The sequence below is a fragment of the Phaenicophaeus curvirostris genome, chromosome 20, assembly GCF_032191515.1.
Source record: "Phaenicophaeus curvirostris isolate KB17595 chromosome 20, BPBGC_Pcur_1.0, whole genome shotgun sequence".
NCBI lineage: Eukaryota > Metazoa > Chordata > Aves > Cuculiformes > Cuculidae > Phaenicophaeus > Phaenicophaeus curvirostris.
The window spans coordinates 9,868,417-9,889,136 of NC_091411.1; the positions used below are offsets into that span (position 1 = coordinate 9,868,417).

Here is a 20,720-nt window from a genome sequence, read left to right on the forward strand (position 1 = left end):
TGAACCTCAGCCAGACCTGTCTGTCCTCCAATTACTCAGGTACAACCAACTTTCCTTTCCTTGCTAACAGATAAAGGATTTGTGTAAGGGAGGAGCTGGTACTATTTTCACATACTCTTGATGTGTGAAAATGCAGCTCTGTGGGGTGATGCCTGCTGCCTTCTGCCCGGGCATTAGGAGATGGTGAGATGGTATCCCTCACAATTTGCAAACACCCTGTCTCTTCTCTCTTTTACAAAGAGTTGAGGCTTTCCTGAAAAGGCTGTCTCTGTGCATTCCTGCCCCTTTTCCCCCAAAACACATGGAACTGGGCACAAGTTTGGAGAAGAGAAGCCCTATTGCAGCTTGCTGAGCTCTCAACATGCCAGCCCGCGGGAGTCGTGTGGTCATGGGTGAAAGCCCCAGTAAGGCAGATTCTTGCTGGCCTGCCTGATCTAGGATTAATGAGGCTTTGCTTTTTCTTCTCCACGCTTGAATTTCTTAACTTTGCCTGTTTCCTTTTGGAGCATCTATGGACCTGGGCAGGTAAAGTGAAGAGCCCTCTGAGGGAAGCATGGTCATTTGCAGGCAGATGCTGGCAAGCGCTGCCTGGGCTTTGCCAGCCTGAGGTTGCATGACTTCGTTAGCACAGTGCCAAGCACAAATTAACACACCCGACCTTTTAGCAGAGCTCATTATTTTGGGCTCAGCATCGTGCTCTGCAGAAGGATGCCCAGAGCTGCGTTTACAGGAGCAGGAGCTACTGGCGATGCATAAGAAAAGAGATGTGCCATCCTTGCCTTGGTTTGCCTTCCCAGTATCAGTGCTTTGGGACTGTATATCTTCTATAAATCCCTAGTCTTGCAGCTGGCTTTGTGCCTGCTCAGGTTGGGGTCAGGCAGAGCTTGTTGCAGGACAGCATGGAGATCATGGAATGATTTGGGTTAAAAGGGACCTTAAAGATCACCCAGTTCCAACCCTGCAATACCCTTAAGCATCTGCGTGAATCCACCCAACTTTACCAGCTGATGACATTCCTTTTTAAGTCAGAGCAGATCTGATCTTGACTTCATTAAAACAGTTTCCAGATTTTCTTTGTATAGGTATTTGTTTTCTTGAAGTGCCCAGGAGGATTAAAAGGATCTATGGGATGGTTGTTATAAAGCTCAAGGTGGTGTTTGGGAACCTGTTGGCAAGTGTGGGAATATTGATGTCCAGTTTGCTACCAGTGGATTGTCATTTGTAATTCCATGGAATTAATAAGTAATGGGCAAGATGAACCTGTCCAGAAGTGAGATGCCTTAGATCATGGAGAAGTCACCCAGAGAAGCTCCAAAATCCACACAGAAAAGCATATAAAACTGTAGGTGCTGAGGGGGAAGGGAGAAGTGAGCTTTTTTTCTTTTTTTAATCTATAACTTTGAAATCATTGCTGGTCTGATGGGAGGTGAAGGCTGAATGTCTGAGGGTGAAAATCGATCTGTCCTTGACACAGAAAGGAAACAAATTGGAAAGTTATTCAACAGCAGGTGGAAACGTGTACTAAACTGGGTTTTCTTTTAGGGTGACCGAGGCTTTGATGGCTTGGCTGGCTTGCCTGGTGAGAAAGGAAATAGAGTAAGTTATCTTCCACTTGGTTTTTGGCCACTGTCTGTAATGAAACCTTGGCAAGAGGAGGTGCTGGGAGGAGGGCAGCTATTCCTGGGGACGAGCCACAATGTGCAGTTAGAAGAGGATGACAGTGTCTTGTAAGAGCATGTGGGATGTTGTAGTGTTCCTCCTGGGATCAGCATTTACATTCTTGGAAGCACCAAGATCCTTCTGGGATTGCTTGAAATTGGAAAGGGGGGAAAATCTCTTTAGGAAAAATGCAGACTAGAAACCATGTTTTTAGGCAGTGTAGTTGTGGATGGGAATTGCAAAAAACATAATAGGATTCTTCTTGCTTTTGCCTCCACCCTCCCTTGTTTAATTATAAGATAAAAGGAAGCCAGTTATTTTGGCAGGCTATTTGTGCCTCCTCTTCCTCGAGAGTGCAGCCCTTGCTTTATAAAGCAGGGCAGTGTTTGAACAGCGGAGATTGCATCGTGATTGCAAACTACACAGGAAAGGGATGACTGTGCCCGAGAGAGATGCTTAATCAGCCAGAAATGGAATAGCATGACTTGGGTAATGCAATAACTGTGTGCAGAGCCCAAGTTCCTCTCCTTGAAGGTGCTACAATGCCTGCTTGGTTCCCAGACCCCTGACAAAGTGGCACCAGTAAATCCTGAGAGCTCTAACCCCTAGAGAACATTGGCCTGTCGGTGCTGGAGCCCATGCATGGCCCTGAGCAGGTAGAGAGGGGTTGCTGCTTCAGAGAGCAGAGGGACTGGAACCGTGAGGATAAGACTATTTTCAGCACATGGTACAGACAGAAAAGTCAAGCCCATTGCTTGGTTTATCAACATTAACCAATGTTCCCCATGGCGAGAGCGTGGCTGCCTTCTCTGAAGCTTTTTCTGCCTTTCTTTTATAGGGTGAGCCAGGTCCCCATGGACCCCCAGGGGCACCCGGAGAGGATGGGGAGAGGGTAAGTCTGTCTCTGGATTCATAACTGACTCCTTTGAATTCATAACTAACTCCTATAAACAAGAAGCAGATGCGCTATCAGCCAGATACGTGGCAAGAGCAGACAGCGCTCAAGCACTGGCATGTGATCTGCTGCCAGTCCTTGTGTCCTGGGGATGCTGCTGGTGGTCATGGGGAGAGGGGGAGCAGAGCAAGGAGGTGGGAATAAAAGTGGAAAGAAGAGCTTGTTTTTAAAGATTGGTCAGAAAACTCAGGTTCTCTTAAAAATTACACAAGGAAAGTGTTCATCCTGTAGGTGAGCAAACTATCACATCTAATTTTCTGTCATCCAGCAAATTGCAGCAGGACTTGGGGAACGGAAATTCCAGACAGACATAAGAAGCAGATTAAATTGTTCACTTCTCCTTCCATGCTTTTTAGGCAATAGTCAAAGCCTTTTAACAAAACTCAGGCTAAGTGGTTACTGGTCTAGAATGGCTGGTTTAAAAGGAGAGATTGAAAATGCTGAATTCGTGGTTGTGAGGAGGACGTGGTTTAATCGAAGGAGCGAGTGTGGATTTCCCGAGCTCTAATCCACTTCCACGATGATTCCTTTCCACCTTTGGCTATTTGTTTCCTCTGTAAGGTGCAGATAATAACACCTTCCTCCCCATGAGGTTGTGAGGATTAATTAGTTGCGGCTGTAAAGTGCTTTGAAGTTGAAAAGACCAAACCCATGTCTTGCGGGGGAAGAACAAGTGTGTGGAGAACTTTAATCCTTGAGAGAAAAAGAAGCCATTCGAGGTGTGTGGGGAGAGAAGCTCAAAGGGCATAACTGTGAAGAAGAGCATGAATATAATCGGCAGAAGAGGAGGACTTACAAGGACTCCTGCTGGCATTGATTTCCTAAGAGGGAACTTCAAGTTTTGAGTGATCTAAAAGCAACTCAGGGAAGCACCATCTAATACTCCCAGAGGATCAGTGGGGCATCAGCAGGAGGTGGGAGTAGAGAGATGAATTACCCTTTTGCAGCCTCTAGTTTATGTGAGGAGCCCTAATTTGGCTAAATCACATTCCCAGAGTGACAATCCCGCAGCGCCTTGCCATTCAGTTTGGTATTGTACTAAATCTTGCAGCTATTGACTTGTATGCCCTGAATTGTTTCTACAATATCTTGTCTATTAGCAAAATCCATCTTTATAAGCATCGACATGAATTATGAAGTATCCTTACAGCATTTCTAATCCTTGGTAAATTTTGCACATGCAGTATTAATTTCCAGGCTTACAAAGTCTTCCTTATGCATGGCTACCTCTTTATTACTCCAGGGAAGCTGGTTTTCTGTGTGATTATTATTTAACTAGAATGAAACACCTGTGATGTGACTGAAATATAACCGGTTGGTTCTGTCTCTTTTGCTGCTTCTCTCTGTGCCTTTGCTGCTGAACAGGGAGATGATGGAGAAGTTGGACCCAGAGGTCTTCCTGGAGAACCTGTGAGTATCTCCTCTGGTTTGATGTACGGCAGCCCCGATTTGGTCGAGGTCTTGATACGACAATGATGGGTTTAGGGGTCCCGTGGGGTGGCTCTTCTGACCCCTGAGGTCCTGCAGGGACTGAGCTTCTCTTGCTTGAAGATCCATATAAATGGTTTAGAGAGTATCTCTGCTGTAACAACTCTGGTTTGCTTTTTTTTCACTATGATGACTAGCAAGAATCAAAAATTCTTTCTGGATTTCTTTTATTTGATTGGGGGTTTTTATATTTAGTCTTTTTTTTAATGAGAAAAATTCTGATTGGTTTTGTTTGCTTACTGGCTAGTCTGTGGAAAAAAAAGTATCTGTAAATGTAAAGCTTATCTTAGATTGGCCTCATTCCTTTCCTGCACACATCCTTCTTCCTAATGTGTTATTTAGGATTCAGGTAAGTAGGCTTGGGTAGAAATTATGCATGGTAAACATACGTGAAATACAGTTTTCATGAGTGTTCATAGCAAACATCAGTGAGTAAAGCTTTTGTCTGCAATTGTATGGGTAATGGCAGCAATTAGCCTTGCAGCTCCCTTGCCCACATGCTTAGCAGTGTGAGCGATCTCTTTTAAACGGCAGGATGAAATCCTGGCAGGATTGAGCTCAAGGGGATTTTTAGCCTTGACTTCTGTGGGATCAATATTCCGTTCACAGTGAAGAAAACTTCATAAATCTGCAGAGTTTGCCAATGTTTGGGCCTCCCCATGGTGCAGTTGCTGGAGCAGCCAAACCAGGGCTAGCGAGGGAAGGAACTCCTAGTAAAAATAAGGTTAAAAGGAGGTGCTAGAGGTGTTGAACAAATATCCACTTGACCAAGCCAAAGAAATGCTTTTAGGCAGTATCCCATGAAAAGGGTCATAGAATGGTTTGGGTCGGAAAGGATCCCAAAGCCCATCAAGTTGCACCCCCTGCCATGGGCAGGGACACCTCCCACTGGATCAGGGGCTCCAAGCCCCATCCAACCTGGCCTTGAGCCCCTCCAGGGATGGGGCAGCCACAACTTCTCTGGGCAGCCTGGGCCAGGGCCTCCCCACCCTCACAGGGCAACATTTCTTCTTAAGATCTCATCTCAACCTTCCCTCTCTCAGCTTAAAATCATTTCTCCTCATCCTGTCCCTGCACTCCCTAAGTGCATTCCCCAAAAAAATAGTTGAGTTGTCAATTTGAGACTCTGAAATCATTTTTTTCCCCCCAATAACAAGTATTTTTGACTTCTGGTTTGGGCTGTCTGTAGATTTTTTGCATGTAGGGCAGTTGTTGGCTGCTTATTTCATCTAAAATGCATTTCCTTTGTTATGAAAAGAGCATTATCTCTCATTTACCATCAGCTTTGCTTTCAAAATGTCTTATTTTGTTGTTCTGAGGCCCAGCATGGCAGCATGAGAGTAATTGATGAGAACTGTTGGGCACCCTTCATGTGAGAAAGAGGAGGGTTGGCATTTACGGACTTACTGAAACTAAATTATAGACGAGATGTCCAATTAACTTCTGGGAAAGATTAATCAACTCGGCTATCTCCTTAGCATATGTCTAAGCAATAACTTATGGGTTATTAACTTCTTAAAAGCATTTATGTGCTCAGGTAACACAGTAACAAAAGAGGAAGTGAAATGATTGTAATGCATGCAGGGCAGTTTATTTTTATTGCAGCAACATGAGTAAAAATAATTGTGATGGCCAGAGTAAAAGTTCAGATTGCTTCAGAGAACTTCTTGCCATAAATACATACGCCTTAAATCTGCACGTTTGTCTTTTTCTCTGCCCTAAGCCAAAACACAGTCTTTCCAAATCTATCGGTAACTGAAGCTAGTGGTGGGACTTTACAATTTATCTCGCTTCATCCTGCTCTGTTTCCTGCTAATTCCCATCACCAGCTAATATAAGCAGAGTTTCTGCTCTGCTGGGGCTCAGTGTGCAAGGCTTTAGGTCTCTGATGCTTGGGAAGACCACTCGGTTGATGCAGTTTTTGCTAGAAACTGCATTTTTTGCAGGATCAACCCTGCATCATGCAAGATCAGATGCTTCCTTAAAGTCTCCTATTTTATCCTGTAACATTTCATTTTAATTCCTCTCTTCTCTGTATCATAGAAAGGGATATATAATATTTGGGCAGACAGTTAAAACTGACTATCAATCAAGAACAATTTTCCTCTGTGGCATTGAACAGGCACCATCCATGTAAATACCCAGAGTTCCTCTGCGGTACCTGATTTAAGAAAGAGCCTTTGTTTAAAAGGTGATCTTTCAGATCTGCACCTCAATGCTCACAAGACCCCATCCCTTTTCCTTTACTACAAACCCGCCTGAAAGCTCAAGGTGGAGGAGGTGCTGGGGTGTGATTTGCAGAGAAAATGCATTTCTCCTGCCATCTCTCTGCTTATTCAGTGTGATGCTCCAATCCTACTGAGTTCCCTGAAGATAATGTAAGGTTAAATCTGATGAGAAGGCTAGAAATGGAAAGAAAACACCATGATACGAGGAGTCCTGTCTGGTTAAAGTTTAAGAACAAAATGCCTTTGAAAATGTACGTTTATGCTGCAGACTGAAAACCTTTCCCAGCCTTGCTGAGTTGTATGGATTGTCAATGATAAAAATTAAATCTGGAGAGATTTTGAAATGCTAACCCTAATGATCCATTAGGGTATCAGGTCATTCTTTTTAATCCTCCTCAGCTAGAATGACTTGGCTGCAAAGTGGTTTGCATCACTGTGTGCATTACAGGGTAATCTGAGAATATGATTAAATTAATATAGAAAAGTTGGTTTAAGTGGACCTTCTTCCGATCCAACGAAAAAATGTCTGTGCTTATATTATTTATCTTTATAACTCAAGGATATGTGCACACACACCGGATTTTTCCCACCGGTTCATAAACCCAGAAAGCTGCTGTTACTGCAAAACCAGCAAGGTCATTTCTGTTCCAGCCTTGATGCTTCCCCGGGCAGGAGGATGCTCAGCCGTGCACGAGCTCACCCCGATCCCCGCTCGCGGCAGCTCAGTGGGGCACTGGGAATGCTAACCCCATTTATTTCCACCCAACAGGGACCCCGAGGACTTTTGGGACCGAAGGGGCCACCAGGACCTCCAGGGCCACCGGTGAGTTCCTGGGGCTGCTGCCCTCCTCGAGCAGACAGCTGAGCTCTCCAGGCAAAACACCCTGTCCCCATTAGTCATTCAAGCAGATGATGCAGCTGCATAATTTTATACATCTGTGCAATACAAAGAAGTGGTGGTCATAAAAGAAAGTCCATATCCTTTCCCCATTTTCAGTGGCGTCACGTCCATTGACAGCAGCTCAAGATTTGGCCCACCTGAGTAAATATTAATGCCTCATTCAGACTGAAAGGGAGGAATGAGAGTTATTAACACAGTGGCTTTGCTATTAACTTTAGCCTGAGGGCTGGTGAGACTTTAAAGCAGTTTGTTCATATTTCGAATGAAAGCCAAGGAAAGAATGTGTAGTTTTTTATTCGAGAGACAGTCACCTTATCTGTTGTCTGCTGCTGGAAGTGCTGATGCAGGGGCTTTCTCCATAAATCACCGCAGCTCACTCAAGTCCCAGAACTTAAAAATCGAAACCCGGGCTGCTGTTAAAGCTAAAGGGGTCAGCGTTTAATAGTGAGCGTTGTGAAGCCCTTAGCCCCTCCTGGGATGCAAAGGCGTCTTCCCTCTGAGCTCCTAGTGCTGCTGAATTTAATGAAGGCTCAGGATGTGCTAAAAAACTTGTCTCCCATAAGAATGCCATTACACTCAAATATCTTTCCATGCCCCAGAGCAGAACAGTGACAAGGGAGCCCCCAGCAAGACATCTCCAGTTGACCGTGTACCATGTTTTAGCCTCTTAGTGAGATGCTTACACTGTGTTTGACTCCCGTTCCCTTCTGTGGTTGAATCCTCATTTCAGCACAAGGCAGTGCAGCCCCCTTGGCTTCACCCGCTGCCTTATTGAATGATGCATTTGTGTCCCGAGGAATTTTGTCCCATTTTCCCTTTTAGCTTGCTACTCCATGTCCTCTCGCTGTCGGAGGCAATCCGGCCACGGTCCTTAGCCAGAATTTGCTTGACCTGGCACTGATTCTGCCTCACAGGCAGGTTAAATCAGTGGGGAAAACGCTGAAATGGCTTTTGGAAGTGGAAACTGGATTTGTTGAATTGGCTGCTTTACCAAACACCTTAAGAAAATGGTTCCCTTTCCACCTGGTCCAAAGGGCCTCCTGGTGTTTTGTTATTTTTATGGCAATTTTTCTGCCTTTGTGGTGTGAAATAATAAGAGATTTTCTTAGTGATGCTGTTCTCTAAATCTTTTCTTAGGGTGTGGCTGGTATGGATGGACAAACCGGTCCCAAGGGGAATGTGGTAAGTTTTTCAGTGTAGATTTCACAGCCAGTTCAGATATTATATGGAGTGAAATATAAAATGCACTCTATTAAATTAGATTTGCTAATTGCTTTTTACCCTGGTCTAGATTCCTATCAGAGTCTGTTAAAACCACGGAGGGTATCTTGCTACAGCAAACGGATGTTAATTTATTATAACTTCTGATGGAATTACACATTATTTCCCCATGAAAGATCAAACATTTTCATCAAGATGTGTGTTGTTCTAATGAATATCAAAATATAATAATTTAACTGAGAGGAGGAAGAATCTTATGTGCCTCATGCTTTGTACTAATTGGATGAAACGGACTCCCTGCGGAAGAGCCAACACAAAGCCAGGTTATGTTACAGCCCTGCTCAGCTCTTTTGGTCTGCGTGTCCAGACAGAGAAGTGAACGTGCCCTGAAGTAGCTTCAGCCCTCCCTGTTCTATCACGGAGAGAAGCTGTTTCCCTTTCTCAGGAGCTCTTGGTGACTGGCAGTGGGTTAGAGGGTTTGTCAAGATGCTGCGAGAGAGCTCGGGGCTGTGCAGGGGGCAGGAGCCGTGTTGCCCAAGGAAGCACAGGCTCCGCTCTCACCTTTCCTGCCTTCAGCTCTGTCTTTGTCTCCTTGCAGGGTCCTCAAGGTGAGCCAGGACCCCCAGGACAGCAGGGTAACCCAGGTGCTCAGGTAAGAGTATAACGCCTTTCCCATGGGTAGGAAAAAGGAATGATAATGTTGAACAAGCTTTACGCCTCTGCAGAGATGAGACCAGCAATGTGGAGATTTGCTAGAAACTGGCTTGATGATACATTCGTGGCCCAAAATCTTCCTGAAAAACCTCTCAGTTTCAGATCCTCCTGGTTTTCACCTGGCTTTTGCTGCTGTGATGCAAAGCCAAGCCCTGTTCTAAGCAGTCTTTTTGGCTAACTCGCATATTGTGGCTCGTGTCTGACTTTCAGAACCCCCAGTCGGGTTGCTCTGGAGCCAGATGGGTAATACAGATGTCCAAGCCTTGATGTCAGCCTTCTCCGTGGTTCCCACCAAATCTTGCTTCTTGGAGCATCTTTGTTTCCATCCTGGGGATGAGCCTGGCTGCCCACAGTGGAGCGGTGCAGCTCTCTAGAGGAGGCATGCTGTGCAAAAATGAAATTTTATAGTCTCTTGCAAGACGTTTTGAGAATGAATGGAGCTGGGGAGATCCCCAGCCATCACAGGCACTAGAATGATGCTCAGCTGAAGCACTGCCAAAATGCATTTGGAAGGAATAACTTGTTCCTTAATGACCCTAGTTTTTCCTCTTTTCACAGGGTCTTCCAGGTCCACAAGGCGCAATCGGTCCCCCAGGAGAGAAAGTATGTTTAAATACTGCAGCTCTGAGTTAAGACAACTGTTTCCATTAATATGCGTTTGCTACTTCAGCTGCTCCTTTGCCCCATATGCAACATCTGTTTGCAGCCGTATCTATGAAAGTCTAATGTGTCTCATTCCAGACAGAAGAGAGACAAGAGAGCACGGTTTACCTCTAATTCATAATATTTGCATTCATTTCCCCTCTTAAGAGAAACATTTTGAAGGCAGCCTATGGTAAAACATTAGGAGAGGGCTGAAAATTGTCTCTTATCTGTGGGCTAAATGCCTGGAAGTCTGAGCGGGATGGTAATGGGAAGAGCTGGTGGATTTGGCTTGCTCAGCTGAGATCCCCTCCCTCTGCCTCCTCCCTGTCTGTGCCAGCTCTCTCTGGTTCTCCATTGCTGTTGACGTGGGGTAGGTGCTGGCCGTGGTTCCTCCAGGAATTCTCAGTCCAGTGAGCCCCGTAGTTTGATAACTTGTCCTTATACAGACGTGCAGCACCGTGCCCTTTCGGCAGGAGAGAAGCTTGATGCCTCGTGCCCTGCTCAATCTCCACTGAGCTCTCATTGCTGAGTGGGGTCACTAACACTGGAGCATCTCAAGATGCTGGAACAACTCTGCCTATGGGAATAAGCAGACTCCCTACAAGTTGCAGCAGCTTTTCACACGTTCTTGCCTCTCTGCAGCCTTTCAAAGCTAGGAAAAGCCAGCTATGTGTTTCCCAAGCCCCATCCTCTGATGCTCTGGAGATTCTGACCATTGCAGCTGTTGATTTTCTGTTTGTTTTTAGGGACCGCTGGGCAAACCCGGTCTTCCTGGCATGCCTGGTGCAGATGGCCCTCCGGTAAGTCATCCTCTCCTGGGTCTCTGCTTGGTGACAGGGCTCTGGGGGCTGCTCCTGCACCCATCCACATCCTTCACCCTTACGAAGCATGAGAACCTGCAAGATCAGGCTCACTCTGCCCACGTTTTGGGTGGGTGGAAGTGTTTGCGAAGCCCTGGACCTGCTCCAAGCTTTGCTCAGCATCACACCGCAGCACTAGGTGCTTCTCACCATATCTTTGGGCCTCTTTCTCCTCCTCCTGTTTCTCCTCCCTGTTTTACATGGGTTGGCAGCTCACTGAGGTAGAGCTGTCTCCTCTGTGCGTGTGGTTATGTGTTCTGCACCGCTAGCATGGGGTGGTCCTCATCTCGCTCAAGGCCTCTGGGCACTGCTGTAGAACGGTGATAAGAGCAGGTTGAAATTGCACATCAATGTTGTACTCTTGCACCTTCCTCCTAATCCTACTTGAAACATCATTTGCTCCTTGCTCTGGAAATTGGTTTCAAAAATCTTTTGTCTTTAAACCTGATCTCGTTTTCCCACACCTTGGAGGCACCTGGGTTGTAAATGTAAAATAGTTACGTTCCGCTAATGCAAACGCAGAGTGCGGCAAGAAAAATTACATTTCTTACCTTGGGATGATCATTTCTATGGAGGGCATTTCAAACATCTATGCAATTGTTAGCTGAGTCAACAGAGCAGCTAAAGCAAAGCCCAGAACATCGCTAAGGCTGTAGCTTTCAGTGTGAAATTCCTACAGCAGCCTCCAGGGAAGTTCAGCTGGAGAAGATACCAGGTCTATTTTTATGCAGACTGAAGGTTGTGTAAGACCTGCAAGCTGAGCACGTGTAGATCTGCTTGGCCACAGGTAGCCATAGACAGTTTATGGGTTTGTGAGCATGTGGGTTGTTCTTTCCAAAGACAAAAATCTGCCCATGTTCTCTTTCTAGAAATTTGTCTTGGAAGACATCAGAAAATCCCTGAGGGCCTGAAGCATCTTGATTTGAAAAGCAACCAAGTTGCTCATCAATTTTTTTATCTTAGCAGCAGTAATGGAGATGGGCATTTTGAAAATGATGATGATTTAGTGCAGAGCAGACAAAAGCTTTTGAAATCTTGCTGCGTTTCCATTTTGCCTCCTCTGGGGTGCAGAGAGATTTCAGGAGCTGAAGGCAAGCACAGAGTTGGCCCCCCTTTGTGCACTGATGCTCTTGGTGCTGTTTTAACTCACAGAACAATTTCAAATTGCATTTTCTCCTCTGTTTTGTTGATGTAAAAATGACAGCTGTCATTTTATTTCTTTATTAAACCAGCTTGTTTTATGAAATCTGGCTTGTCTGACATTCCCATTCAGAAGACTGATGATGGAAAATACTCTTGTGATATTCCTTGTTAAATCAGTAGAAAGTGTGTTTAAAGGAGGGTTTATAAGTCAAGAAATCATTGAGTGCCGAAGGTCTTAGTGGGTTTAGTGCCACTGGATGTGCTCTCGTCATCTTTATAAAAGAAAAGGTCTCTGGGTGTGCAGTGAGTGCCCTCACAAGGAGCTTATTGCTTTTGTACAGCCACTGCCAGCCAAAGAGTCATCTTCCATCCTGGTTCCACTTTGAACAGTGGGGAAATCAACAGTAAAACTCACTTTCATGGATTTCCCCTGTTTCTCACTAAGCTTCCAAGCTGTATATGAGGCAATTTATACTTTTGTTTTCTTCTGACTGCCATCACAGCAAAAGGCTCTTAAAAACTATGAATAATAATATGACAGAAACTCTTGGATGTTGAGTTATTCAGCATCAAATCCCAAGAGGAATGCTGGCCAGCATCCAGCCAGCCGCTGTCTAGCAGGGATGCGGGTTAGCTAAACGTTTGTCATGAGATCTTGCAATGGGCTCTCTGAATTAGGAAATTAATGAGGGGCTCTGACTAGTCTGGGCATCTTGTGACCTTCACAAGTTTGCTAACACACAGAGTTAATTTTCCTACCTGCAAAATTTATGTGCTGCTGAACTCACTGAGGTGTTCTAATATGTGAATAATACTGCAAAATGGTTTGTGCTTCTCTGCTGAAAGGTGGTAAAGGGTAAAAGTGAGAAATAATTGGGTAGAATATCATCAAGGACCCAGGTGCAGCTTGCTTGCTTTTGGGGAAAGCTTAGTCTCGCAAGTTGGCTTCAGGAGCTGCTTGTATCAGTAAGAACTTCCTGGAGAGAGCTGTTCTCTTACAAATAAATCATAGCTGCCTGAGGGAGCTTGTTGGCTTCTGAAGCATTAGGCATGCACTAAAACCTGTTTTCCTCTTCTCTTTGTCTCTTTTTTTTAATAGGGTCATCCTGGCAAGGAAGGTCCTCCTGGAGAGAAGGGGAGTCAGGTAGGTGTCAACAAGATCCTCATCACTGCTGAGGGCAAGGTCGTGGTGGCTGGATGGAGACAGATCTCCATGGGGCTCTGGGGATGGCTGGGCAGCCAGGGAATGTTGTGGGTGAGTCAAAGTGGCAACAAGCAAATCTGGCTGAAATTTGGAAGCTGAGCCCAGATTTTGTCTGCTGGGAGTCTTCTGGTGCTTGGGCTGGTCTCTTCTCAACTCCTCCCATCTTTCCTGGCAAGCAACACTGCAGATGCAAAAACTGAAACTGTGAAGGGAAGCCTTCTCTTAATCAGACTCAAACAAATATCCTTTGTGGCACAGCAAATACAGAAAATAACTCTTCTTGTATTTCCTGACCTTCCTTTTTCTTCCCCTCCCTCTCAAAGTCCCTCTTTAACAATATATTTGAGAATATTGCTGGAGGCTAGAGTCCTTGAATTATACAGTCGTCCGTCTGTCCAGGAGATTTACCATCTGCATCCCCGCTGTCTCCTGTTCAGCTGAAAAACATTACATTAGTCAAGAGCCTTTGATTAGAGCGCAGTCTGGTTTGATGGACGTCCGCTCGAGCCTTGCTCGGTTGCTGCATGGAGCACAATCCATGGCTGCAGCCATTCATCTGGCTGGTGTCATGAGAGGGTGAAAACTCAACTATTCACCTCTGCAGAAAATAAGAAGCCAAGGAGCGGTTGTGCCTGTGCTCCCCATGCTGGGAGATATTTAGCAAACACCAGGGAGGTGATCTTGGAGCAGGGCTCATGCTGCAGGTCTCCTCTCACCAACACTTGAGTGAGGTCTGGGATGCCAGCAGACCACGGGCAGCACCAATTCATCAGCTCCATCTGCCTATCAGGCTGGAAAACATTGTCCATCTCAGGCTGGGAGAAGTGGGAAGGGTATTTGTTTAGTTAGAGAACTGAGTAAAATAAAAGCCAGCTGGATTCAATAAAGATGAATTTTCAGGTATCAGACAGCAAGTCAGCGAGGGTGGGAAGGGGAATTGTCAAAGGGTTCATATTGGGCACCATGTCTGGCACAGCATGTGGTGTCCTTTGGGATCTGCAGCTTTCATAGCCAGAAAGGAGCTTTGTGAGCATCCCTCTCCAACACAGCTGAGGCTGAAGGACATAACCCCTAGGCTTGTGTCTCAAGTAATAACTCTCTTCTGTGATCGTCATCATCACAAGCTCTGCTGCGTTACTATGAAAGCAGGACGGCTTGAGAGGGGAGAGACAGAACACATTGTTCCCTCTCAGAGAATTTATTTTCTTTAATGCAAAACACAAATCATGAACCTTCTGTGTATAAATCCCCTTTCTAACAAGTTGTTGCTATCCTGATTCTTCTCATCCTCCTGTTCTGTTGTATGAGTCTTTGCTGTTGTCTCAGCCTGGTGCATCTGCTTGAGTTGACGTTCCTGTAACTCTGTGCTATTTTGAGTTATTTTCAGAAGATGGCTGCTGCCACTTCCACTCAGTCTGAAGCAGCCAGGAGGCTGGAATATTTGATTTCCCCACAATTTCCTTACTGCTGCACCTTTGTGTTGATTTCTGATATGCTTTTTTTTTTTTTTTTCATCCCAGGGTCCACCAGGTCCTCAGGGCCCCATCGGTTATCCAGGACCACGTGGAGTCAAGGTAAGGAGGACTCAGAAAGAGTGTCCGTGGGGTTACGTGTTCAACTCTAATTCTCTGTCTTATGCTGGAGGTGGACACCACCAGTGGGCACATCAAGAAGCTTAGGGCCACCGTTAACCATATTTACCACTCAAGCGAGTTGGTCCAGCGTCCTCTTACTGGCCATGAGGATTACACGTCCCCTGCTCTCCAATAGCCCTCCAAGCATCGTCCAGTGCTTTGGAGAGATTTCTCTTTTAATTCTTTGTGAGCATGGCTCAGTCCCATTCCAATTGTTTCCAGTTTACAACCCAAGTAAATCTCAGCCAGAATGTGAAGCTGTAACAAGGCTTTTTAATAAAGCAAAAATAGCCTATTACTAAAACAAAGCAGGCTTTTCATGTTCCTGATCCAAAACCTTGTTAGCTGAAGCTTGTGCTTCTCAGCAATGTGCTTTTTCACTAGACTGAATTCCAGCTCTTGCCTTGCTCCCACTGCCTGCAGCACTTGCATGCTGATAAAGAGGTGTTGGGTATGTTTTCACCCCATCAAGATGTATCAGTCCAGGTGCAGGTGCATCCTGCATCCCAAAGGTGCAATGAATCTGCAGGGATCTGTGCTAGCAGATACAAACACAGCTTGGGGACTGACTATACATGACATTAAGCCTTCTTAAACCCACGTGTATATTTTTTCAGTAGCAGAAACCCATTTGCTGTTCTGCCTTCAAAATTTAAGCGGGATGTACTTAGCCAAAACAAGCTTTCATCTCGTTTCTTGCAAGGTTGCAGATTGAGAAGTAGTTGTCCATTAGGGAATGGTTTGCTGCTGTGTTTACCACTAAAGTGGAACTGTTCCACATTAGAATGATCTAGAGAAAGTGTGTCAGACACCAAACCCATTGTGCGTGCAGACAGGTTTTGCTTCCTACAAGCCCTGTTCTACTAACTGCACAAGCCTCCAGTTCAGGGGAAAATAATGCATCTCATTGGGTTTGCAGCTCTAAGTAACTTTCAGATCTTGCCTAGTTTACAAAAACCCTGTCCTGCTGCCTAAATTTTGTTGTACTTTTAATTCCACTTTTTCTTAATGTGCTGAAGGGAAGAAAAAAATTTAAATACCCCAAGCAAACTATTCTTCCTCAAGAAAAAAAGCTTCTGCTTTTTCTCTCAGACTTATATTGCACAGTGCAGCTGGTGTAGATACTGGAGGGTGAGGTTTTATCCCAAGAGGCAGGATAGATGGGAAGCATAGGAGTTCAACAGATTTGGGCTCATGGGTAGAGCAGGGGACAGATCGTGACCACACTCAGCACCTTCAGGCTGAACACTACGCCTCGGTGAAGCTTTGGAGGTCTTCTGCACTGTCACGAATGCCCACACCAGTCATGTTGCTTTTATCCCCCCTTCTTTTGGTGCCAAAATGTACTTTGAAAGAAAAAGCCCTTGCACAGAGGTGAGCACCTTGGTAAAAGAGCCAAGTGTGACTCTTGGGGGTGTTAGGCACGGAGCTGCTACCTGCTGCAGAGCAACTTGGAAAGCTCTGACTGTGTGCTTGGAGATTCTAAAATGAATTCGCTTTCCAAGTGTCCATGCACTGCTCAAGCACCATTTTTTTCTGTCATACTTGAGTGAGTTCAATGTGCTGGCAAGGTGTTCGTGGAATGGGCTTTTTTGGAAAATACAAGCAGAAAACCTTTTCATAGTGAGTTTTAACACTGGAAACATAATTCCTGGGCAGGGAATGGGCAGAGGTCACCAACCCCAGCTGCCAAATCGAGTCAGCAATGAGTCAGGTACTCACTGGTGACCCAAGAGCCAGCCATCAGGGGCTGATACTTGATTGGTTTGGAACAACACAGTTTGCAGAGGTACTGCTGTCAAAATCAGAGGAAGTAAAAATCACTATGATAAATGATTCTTTAGTCTTTGGCTTGCCTACACCCTTGTATAACATCTTGTTTTATCTCCTGCAAGGGAGCAGATGGTGTTCGTGGATTGAAAGGCACTAAGGGTGAAAAGGTGAGTTAATACTGCGCATTTGGATTGATTTTCTATAGCCTCCTGGCATGTTTGCAGACCCTTCCCACATGATGCTCCCTGTGACATTTTCTCCTTCACAGGGGGGGCTTCCGAGCCCCCAAAGGACTGATAATCTCTTTGTGTTTAGGCACAGGTGGGGTCTGAGTACCAGCTATGATGTTCTGCCACATCTTAGCTTGGACCTGGGAGTAGTTGAGCCTCCATGACTTGTTCAGGTTTCGAGCTGTTTGCTGGGACTGGCTGTTACTGGTAGCTTAGTGTCCAGCTTTGGGATGGTTTCCTCCTGACAAAATTTGAAGTTTGTGGGGTGTTACAGCTGGATAGGAGAGTACGGGATATGCTGGCCAGCCTGGTCATCAAAGCAGCTGATGAAACCCAAATCAGTTAGAAAGACAACAAAGTCTCTCTCTGCGTGTCCCAAATGTGCAATTGGTTTCTCCTGGAGGAAGAGCAGGAGGTGGAAAAAAAATCTTGCCCAGTCCCATAAACAGATTCGTGTTCCCTCGTTCCTGCCCCAGCATTCCAGCAGCATATCCGGCAGTTCTAGCTAGGGAATCCTGCCAGGGATGTTCCAAACTGTAAAAATCTCTATGGAAACTGTGTCTTGATTGTCTATGAGAACTTTGCTGTAGGATGAAATACATTATTGATTTGAGCTCTACAATTAAACCTTCTTGGCTGAGAGAAATACTGCAACTGTCCTAGAGGTTGCCTGAAAGCACAGTGTGTAAAACATCCTCCATGAAAATAAAACCAGTTGTACTTCAGAAATAAATAGTTCTCAGTACTGGCAAGTTGTTGGTGTTCGCATTGCCAGATATGTGTGGGCCAGACTTGCAATCAGGGTAGCATGTAGGGAATAGTTGCTGTGATCCCTTGGGGACCTCGATTGTCACAGCCTTGCTGGGTTTTCATGCCCATTTGTGCACATAGAAGATGTACAGAAGCCAACATGATGTGCAATTGGAAACCTAATTTTGTCCTCCCCGGCAGGGCCATACAGTGAGGCTAGAAAACCCTTTTATCTTTTTCCACCTACCCACCTTATCTGTTTTTTTTCCCTTCTGTTATTTAGGGTGAAGATGGCTTCCCTGGCTTCAAAGGAGATATGGGCATCAAAGGAGACCGGGTAAGAGTGTGTGACCAATGTGATCTGGTAGTACTTTGCCTTTCAAGTCTATGTGTTATTGTACAAATGTGGCTTGGGGAGAGCAGCAAGGTGTGCTCTGGTCAGAGTCCTTCCGACACGTCCGATGCCGAGGCAGGAACTTGAGTGTTCCGTGTTCACAACAAATACAGCAGTTGTAAATCACTGAATTCGCTGGTCCCACCTCCAAGGTAAGATAAAACCAAGTAATAACAGAGGACCCTGTCTTGCTGCTCTGAGGGTACTGCGTGATACAGCTGTGTTACGTATTTATTTTCGGTATCTCTTTTCCCCCATAGTATTACATTTAGGGTCTGGTAGGTGTCTCTCTTTGATGAGCCTAATGTGCCTCCATGCCATCAGCATCAAGTGTAAAGTTACTGGGAATGTGCTTTAACAGAAACCAAAGCAGCACTGTGAGAACTACTGGGGGTGCAGTTTGATTTTAGACTTGTACCGTGAGCAGCAGGGCAGGCTGCTCGCAAAAGCTTTTAAAATTGATGGAACATGCACACCACCCAGACCCTCAGATCACACAGGGAGTTGTCCATGTCCTCTCCTCCAAGTGATGCATTGCCTGGGCTTGGTGTCCCTCCAAGCCCTCCCAGTGATCAAGACTACTCCATAGTCCTTCATCCTTATGTTTAAAGGAAAGATGTATGCCTTGTATAAAGCCTTGTCAAAGTAAGATGAAATCATCCATTTCTCCTTGCATTTAACCCTGTAACTGAAGAGTTAAACCAAAGGGAAGCTTCCCCAGCCCCCCACTTCTTGCCAAGGAAGAAGGACCAAAGGTGGCATCTCGGGAAGGTGATTCCTGTCCTCGCAAAACGCAGATAGGCATAAGCTCCTTCAAGCAAAGCTCACAAATCCAGTTCCCACCAGCAAGCTGTTAGTGTTTGTGATGAGCAGTGAAAGGATGAGGGGTACTCAGGAGCCTCGGAGATAAATCAGCCTCCGCCCAGCTTCTGGTGAGCAAGAAGAAAGCTGCCTGTGTTCTCGGTGTGGAAGCATCTCCGGTTACCCTGCATGACAAAATTACAATTGTTTTGTGTGCTGAAGTCTGCGGTGCCACAACAATTCGCGTTAATAGCTTGGTCCTCTCCGCTCTCAGATTTCCTAATGATTTTCAACACAAAAGCTCCAGCCCCGTCTTTCTTCTCTAGTTGCCCCGGTTCAACCCTCAATTAAACACTTCCCAGGTTTTGCTTGCACATCAAACTGCGATTTTGGAACCAGGAGGTGGGTAAAAGGGCGCATTGCAATCAGAGCTAATGAAGGGTGTTTTGGTGGAGAGGTGCTGTGTGTAGATGGGATAATTGGGCCACAGGATTTTGTTGGCTGTTGTTGGAGATAATGGCCAAGCTGTGTGAATGAAAGCTTGGTGCTCTAATAACGCTCTGTAATTTACTCAATGACAGTCTCGGCTGAGCCTCTTGGTGAAGACCAAGAGTTGCATTAGCAGCTCTATGGAATATCTGATTGCAGCCAAGAGGGAAGCGCTGTCAGCAAACACAGGGTCTGGGACCTGCCTGCCTCTTCAATGCTTTTCTTGTCATTAACAGGGGGAAATTGGACCTCCTGGCCCCCGGGGTGAGGATGGTCCAGAAGGTCCCAAAGGTCGCTCTGGCCCTAATGGAGATCCTGGTCCTCTTGGTCCTGCTGGAGAGAAGGTGAGTCTCAAGGATGGAATCGCTCAGGAATGTTTAACAGCAAAACGCACTTTTCTTTGGGGTGGGTCTCGGGTGGGTGGCTAGGCCAGTGCCCCCCATGGTTTGGGGGCAATTTTAGGTCAGAGGGATGAAGGTGAGCTGTAGATGCTGTATGTGAAGGCTGGCCTGAGTTGTTCAACACGAAGAACAGAGGAGACCCAGGGGAGATGGTTTTACTGCAGAGGTGTGGCTTGAGTGCATTGAGATGTTGGTCTCTTTGGGGTTATCTACTTGGGTGTAATGCCTTAGAAAAAAAGATCAGGAAAAAAGAAAAAGAGGGGGATTGAAAAGGGAAGTATCATGGACTCCAGGCTACTTTCTAGGTGTTTACAGCGCTCGCTCTGCATCAACCCATGGGGGTTCCCCAAGGAGGGCAGAGGATGATCCAATGCACTGAGAGCTTTGTTCCACCCATGTCACATCTGCCTTGCTCTTGACTTCTCTGCACTTTGCATCTCCCCTTTCTTCTTATGCAAATCTGCAGCTGCTCACAAAGTCTCTGTTGCCCGCGCTAACACACTTGTCTTTGTGTTTCAGGGAAAACTCGGCGTGCCAGGACTACCCGGCTACCCGGGCAGGCAGGGCCCAAAGGTAACTCAGATGCCTTCAGTCCTCGAGAGGTGCGAGGTGTGCTGGGGAGGCAAGCAGCCACCAGCCAGGCTCTGCTGGTGGGGCCGTGCAGGGAATCATAGAATGCTTTGGATTGGAAGAGGCCTGAACAGGTCATCTAGTCTACACCTTCCACTGGATCAAGTTGCTCAAAGCCTCATCCAGCCTGGCCTTAAGCACCTCCAGGGATGTAGCCACGACTTCTATGGGCAGCCTGGGCCAGGGCCTCCACATCCTCATTGTAAAAGATGTGTTCCTATATCCAGTCTAAATCCACCCTCCCTTCCATTAAAACCATTCCCTCTTGTCCTGTCACAACAAGCCTTGCTAAAAAGTCTTCCCCTTTCAGTACTGGAAGCTGCTCTAAGGGCTCCATGGAGCTTTCTGTTCTCCAGGCTGAACAATCCCCACTCTCTCAGCTTGTCCTCATATAGGAGGTGCTCCAGCCCTCAGATCATCTTTGTAGCTCCCCTGTGGCCTTGCTCCAACAGGTCCATGTTCTCTTTGTGTGGAGGGCTCTGGAACTGGACCCAGTACAGGGCTCAGTCCCCTGTGAATGGGATGAGATGGAACAGCAGCATTTCCCACTTCACAGTCCTTCCTTCCAACCCATGCAGGACGAATTTATAGATGGGTTAA

General features: G+C 46.0%; 2 protein-coding genes across 3 annotated transcripts in view; one reads left to right on the forward strand and one right to left on the reverse strand.

Moving 5' to 3' along the window:
- The window catches only part of PIERCE1 (piercer of microtubule wall 1), a 378,509-nt gene that overhangs the window by 94,016 nt on the left and 263,773 nt on the right, over positions 1-20,720 (reverse strand). The window lies entirely within an intron of this gene.
- The window catches only part of COL5A1 (collagen type V alpha 1 chain), a 149,276-nt gene that overhangs the window by 89,526 nt on the left and 39,030 nt on the right, over positions 1-20,720 (forward strand). For both annotated transcript variants that reach the window (XM_069873655.1, XM_069873656.1), the window contains exons 18-31: positions 1,543-1,596; positions 2,498-2,551; positions 3,980-4,024; positions 7,100-7,153; positions 8,369-8,413; positions 9,051-9,104; positions 9,725-9,769; positions 10,558-10,611; positions 12,914-12,958; positions 14,539-14,592; positions 16,548-16,592; positions 17,689-17,742; positions 19,326-19,433; positions 20,010-20,063. In XM_069873655.1, coding sequence (XP_069729756.1) covers positions 1,543-1,596; positions 2,498-2,551; positions 3,980-4,024; positions 7,100-7,153; positions 8,369-8,413; positions 9,051-9,104; positions 9,725-9,769; positions 10,558-10,611; positions 12,914-12,958; positions 14,539-14,592; positions 16,548-16,592; positions 17,689-17,742; positions 19,326-19,433; positions 20,010-20,063 — 765 coding nt within the window. The remainder of the gene's footprint in view (positions 1-1,542; positions 1,597-2,497; positions 2,552-3,979; positions 4,025-7,099; positions 7,154-8,368; positions 8,414-9,050; positions 9,105-9,724; positions 9,770-10,557; positions 10,612-12,913; positions 12,959-14,538; positions 14,593-16,547; positions 16,593-17,688; positions 17,743-19,325; positions 19,434-20,009; positions 20,064-20,720) is intronic.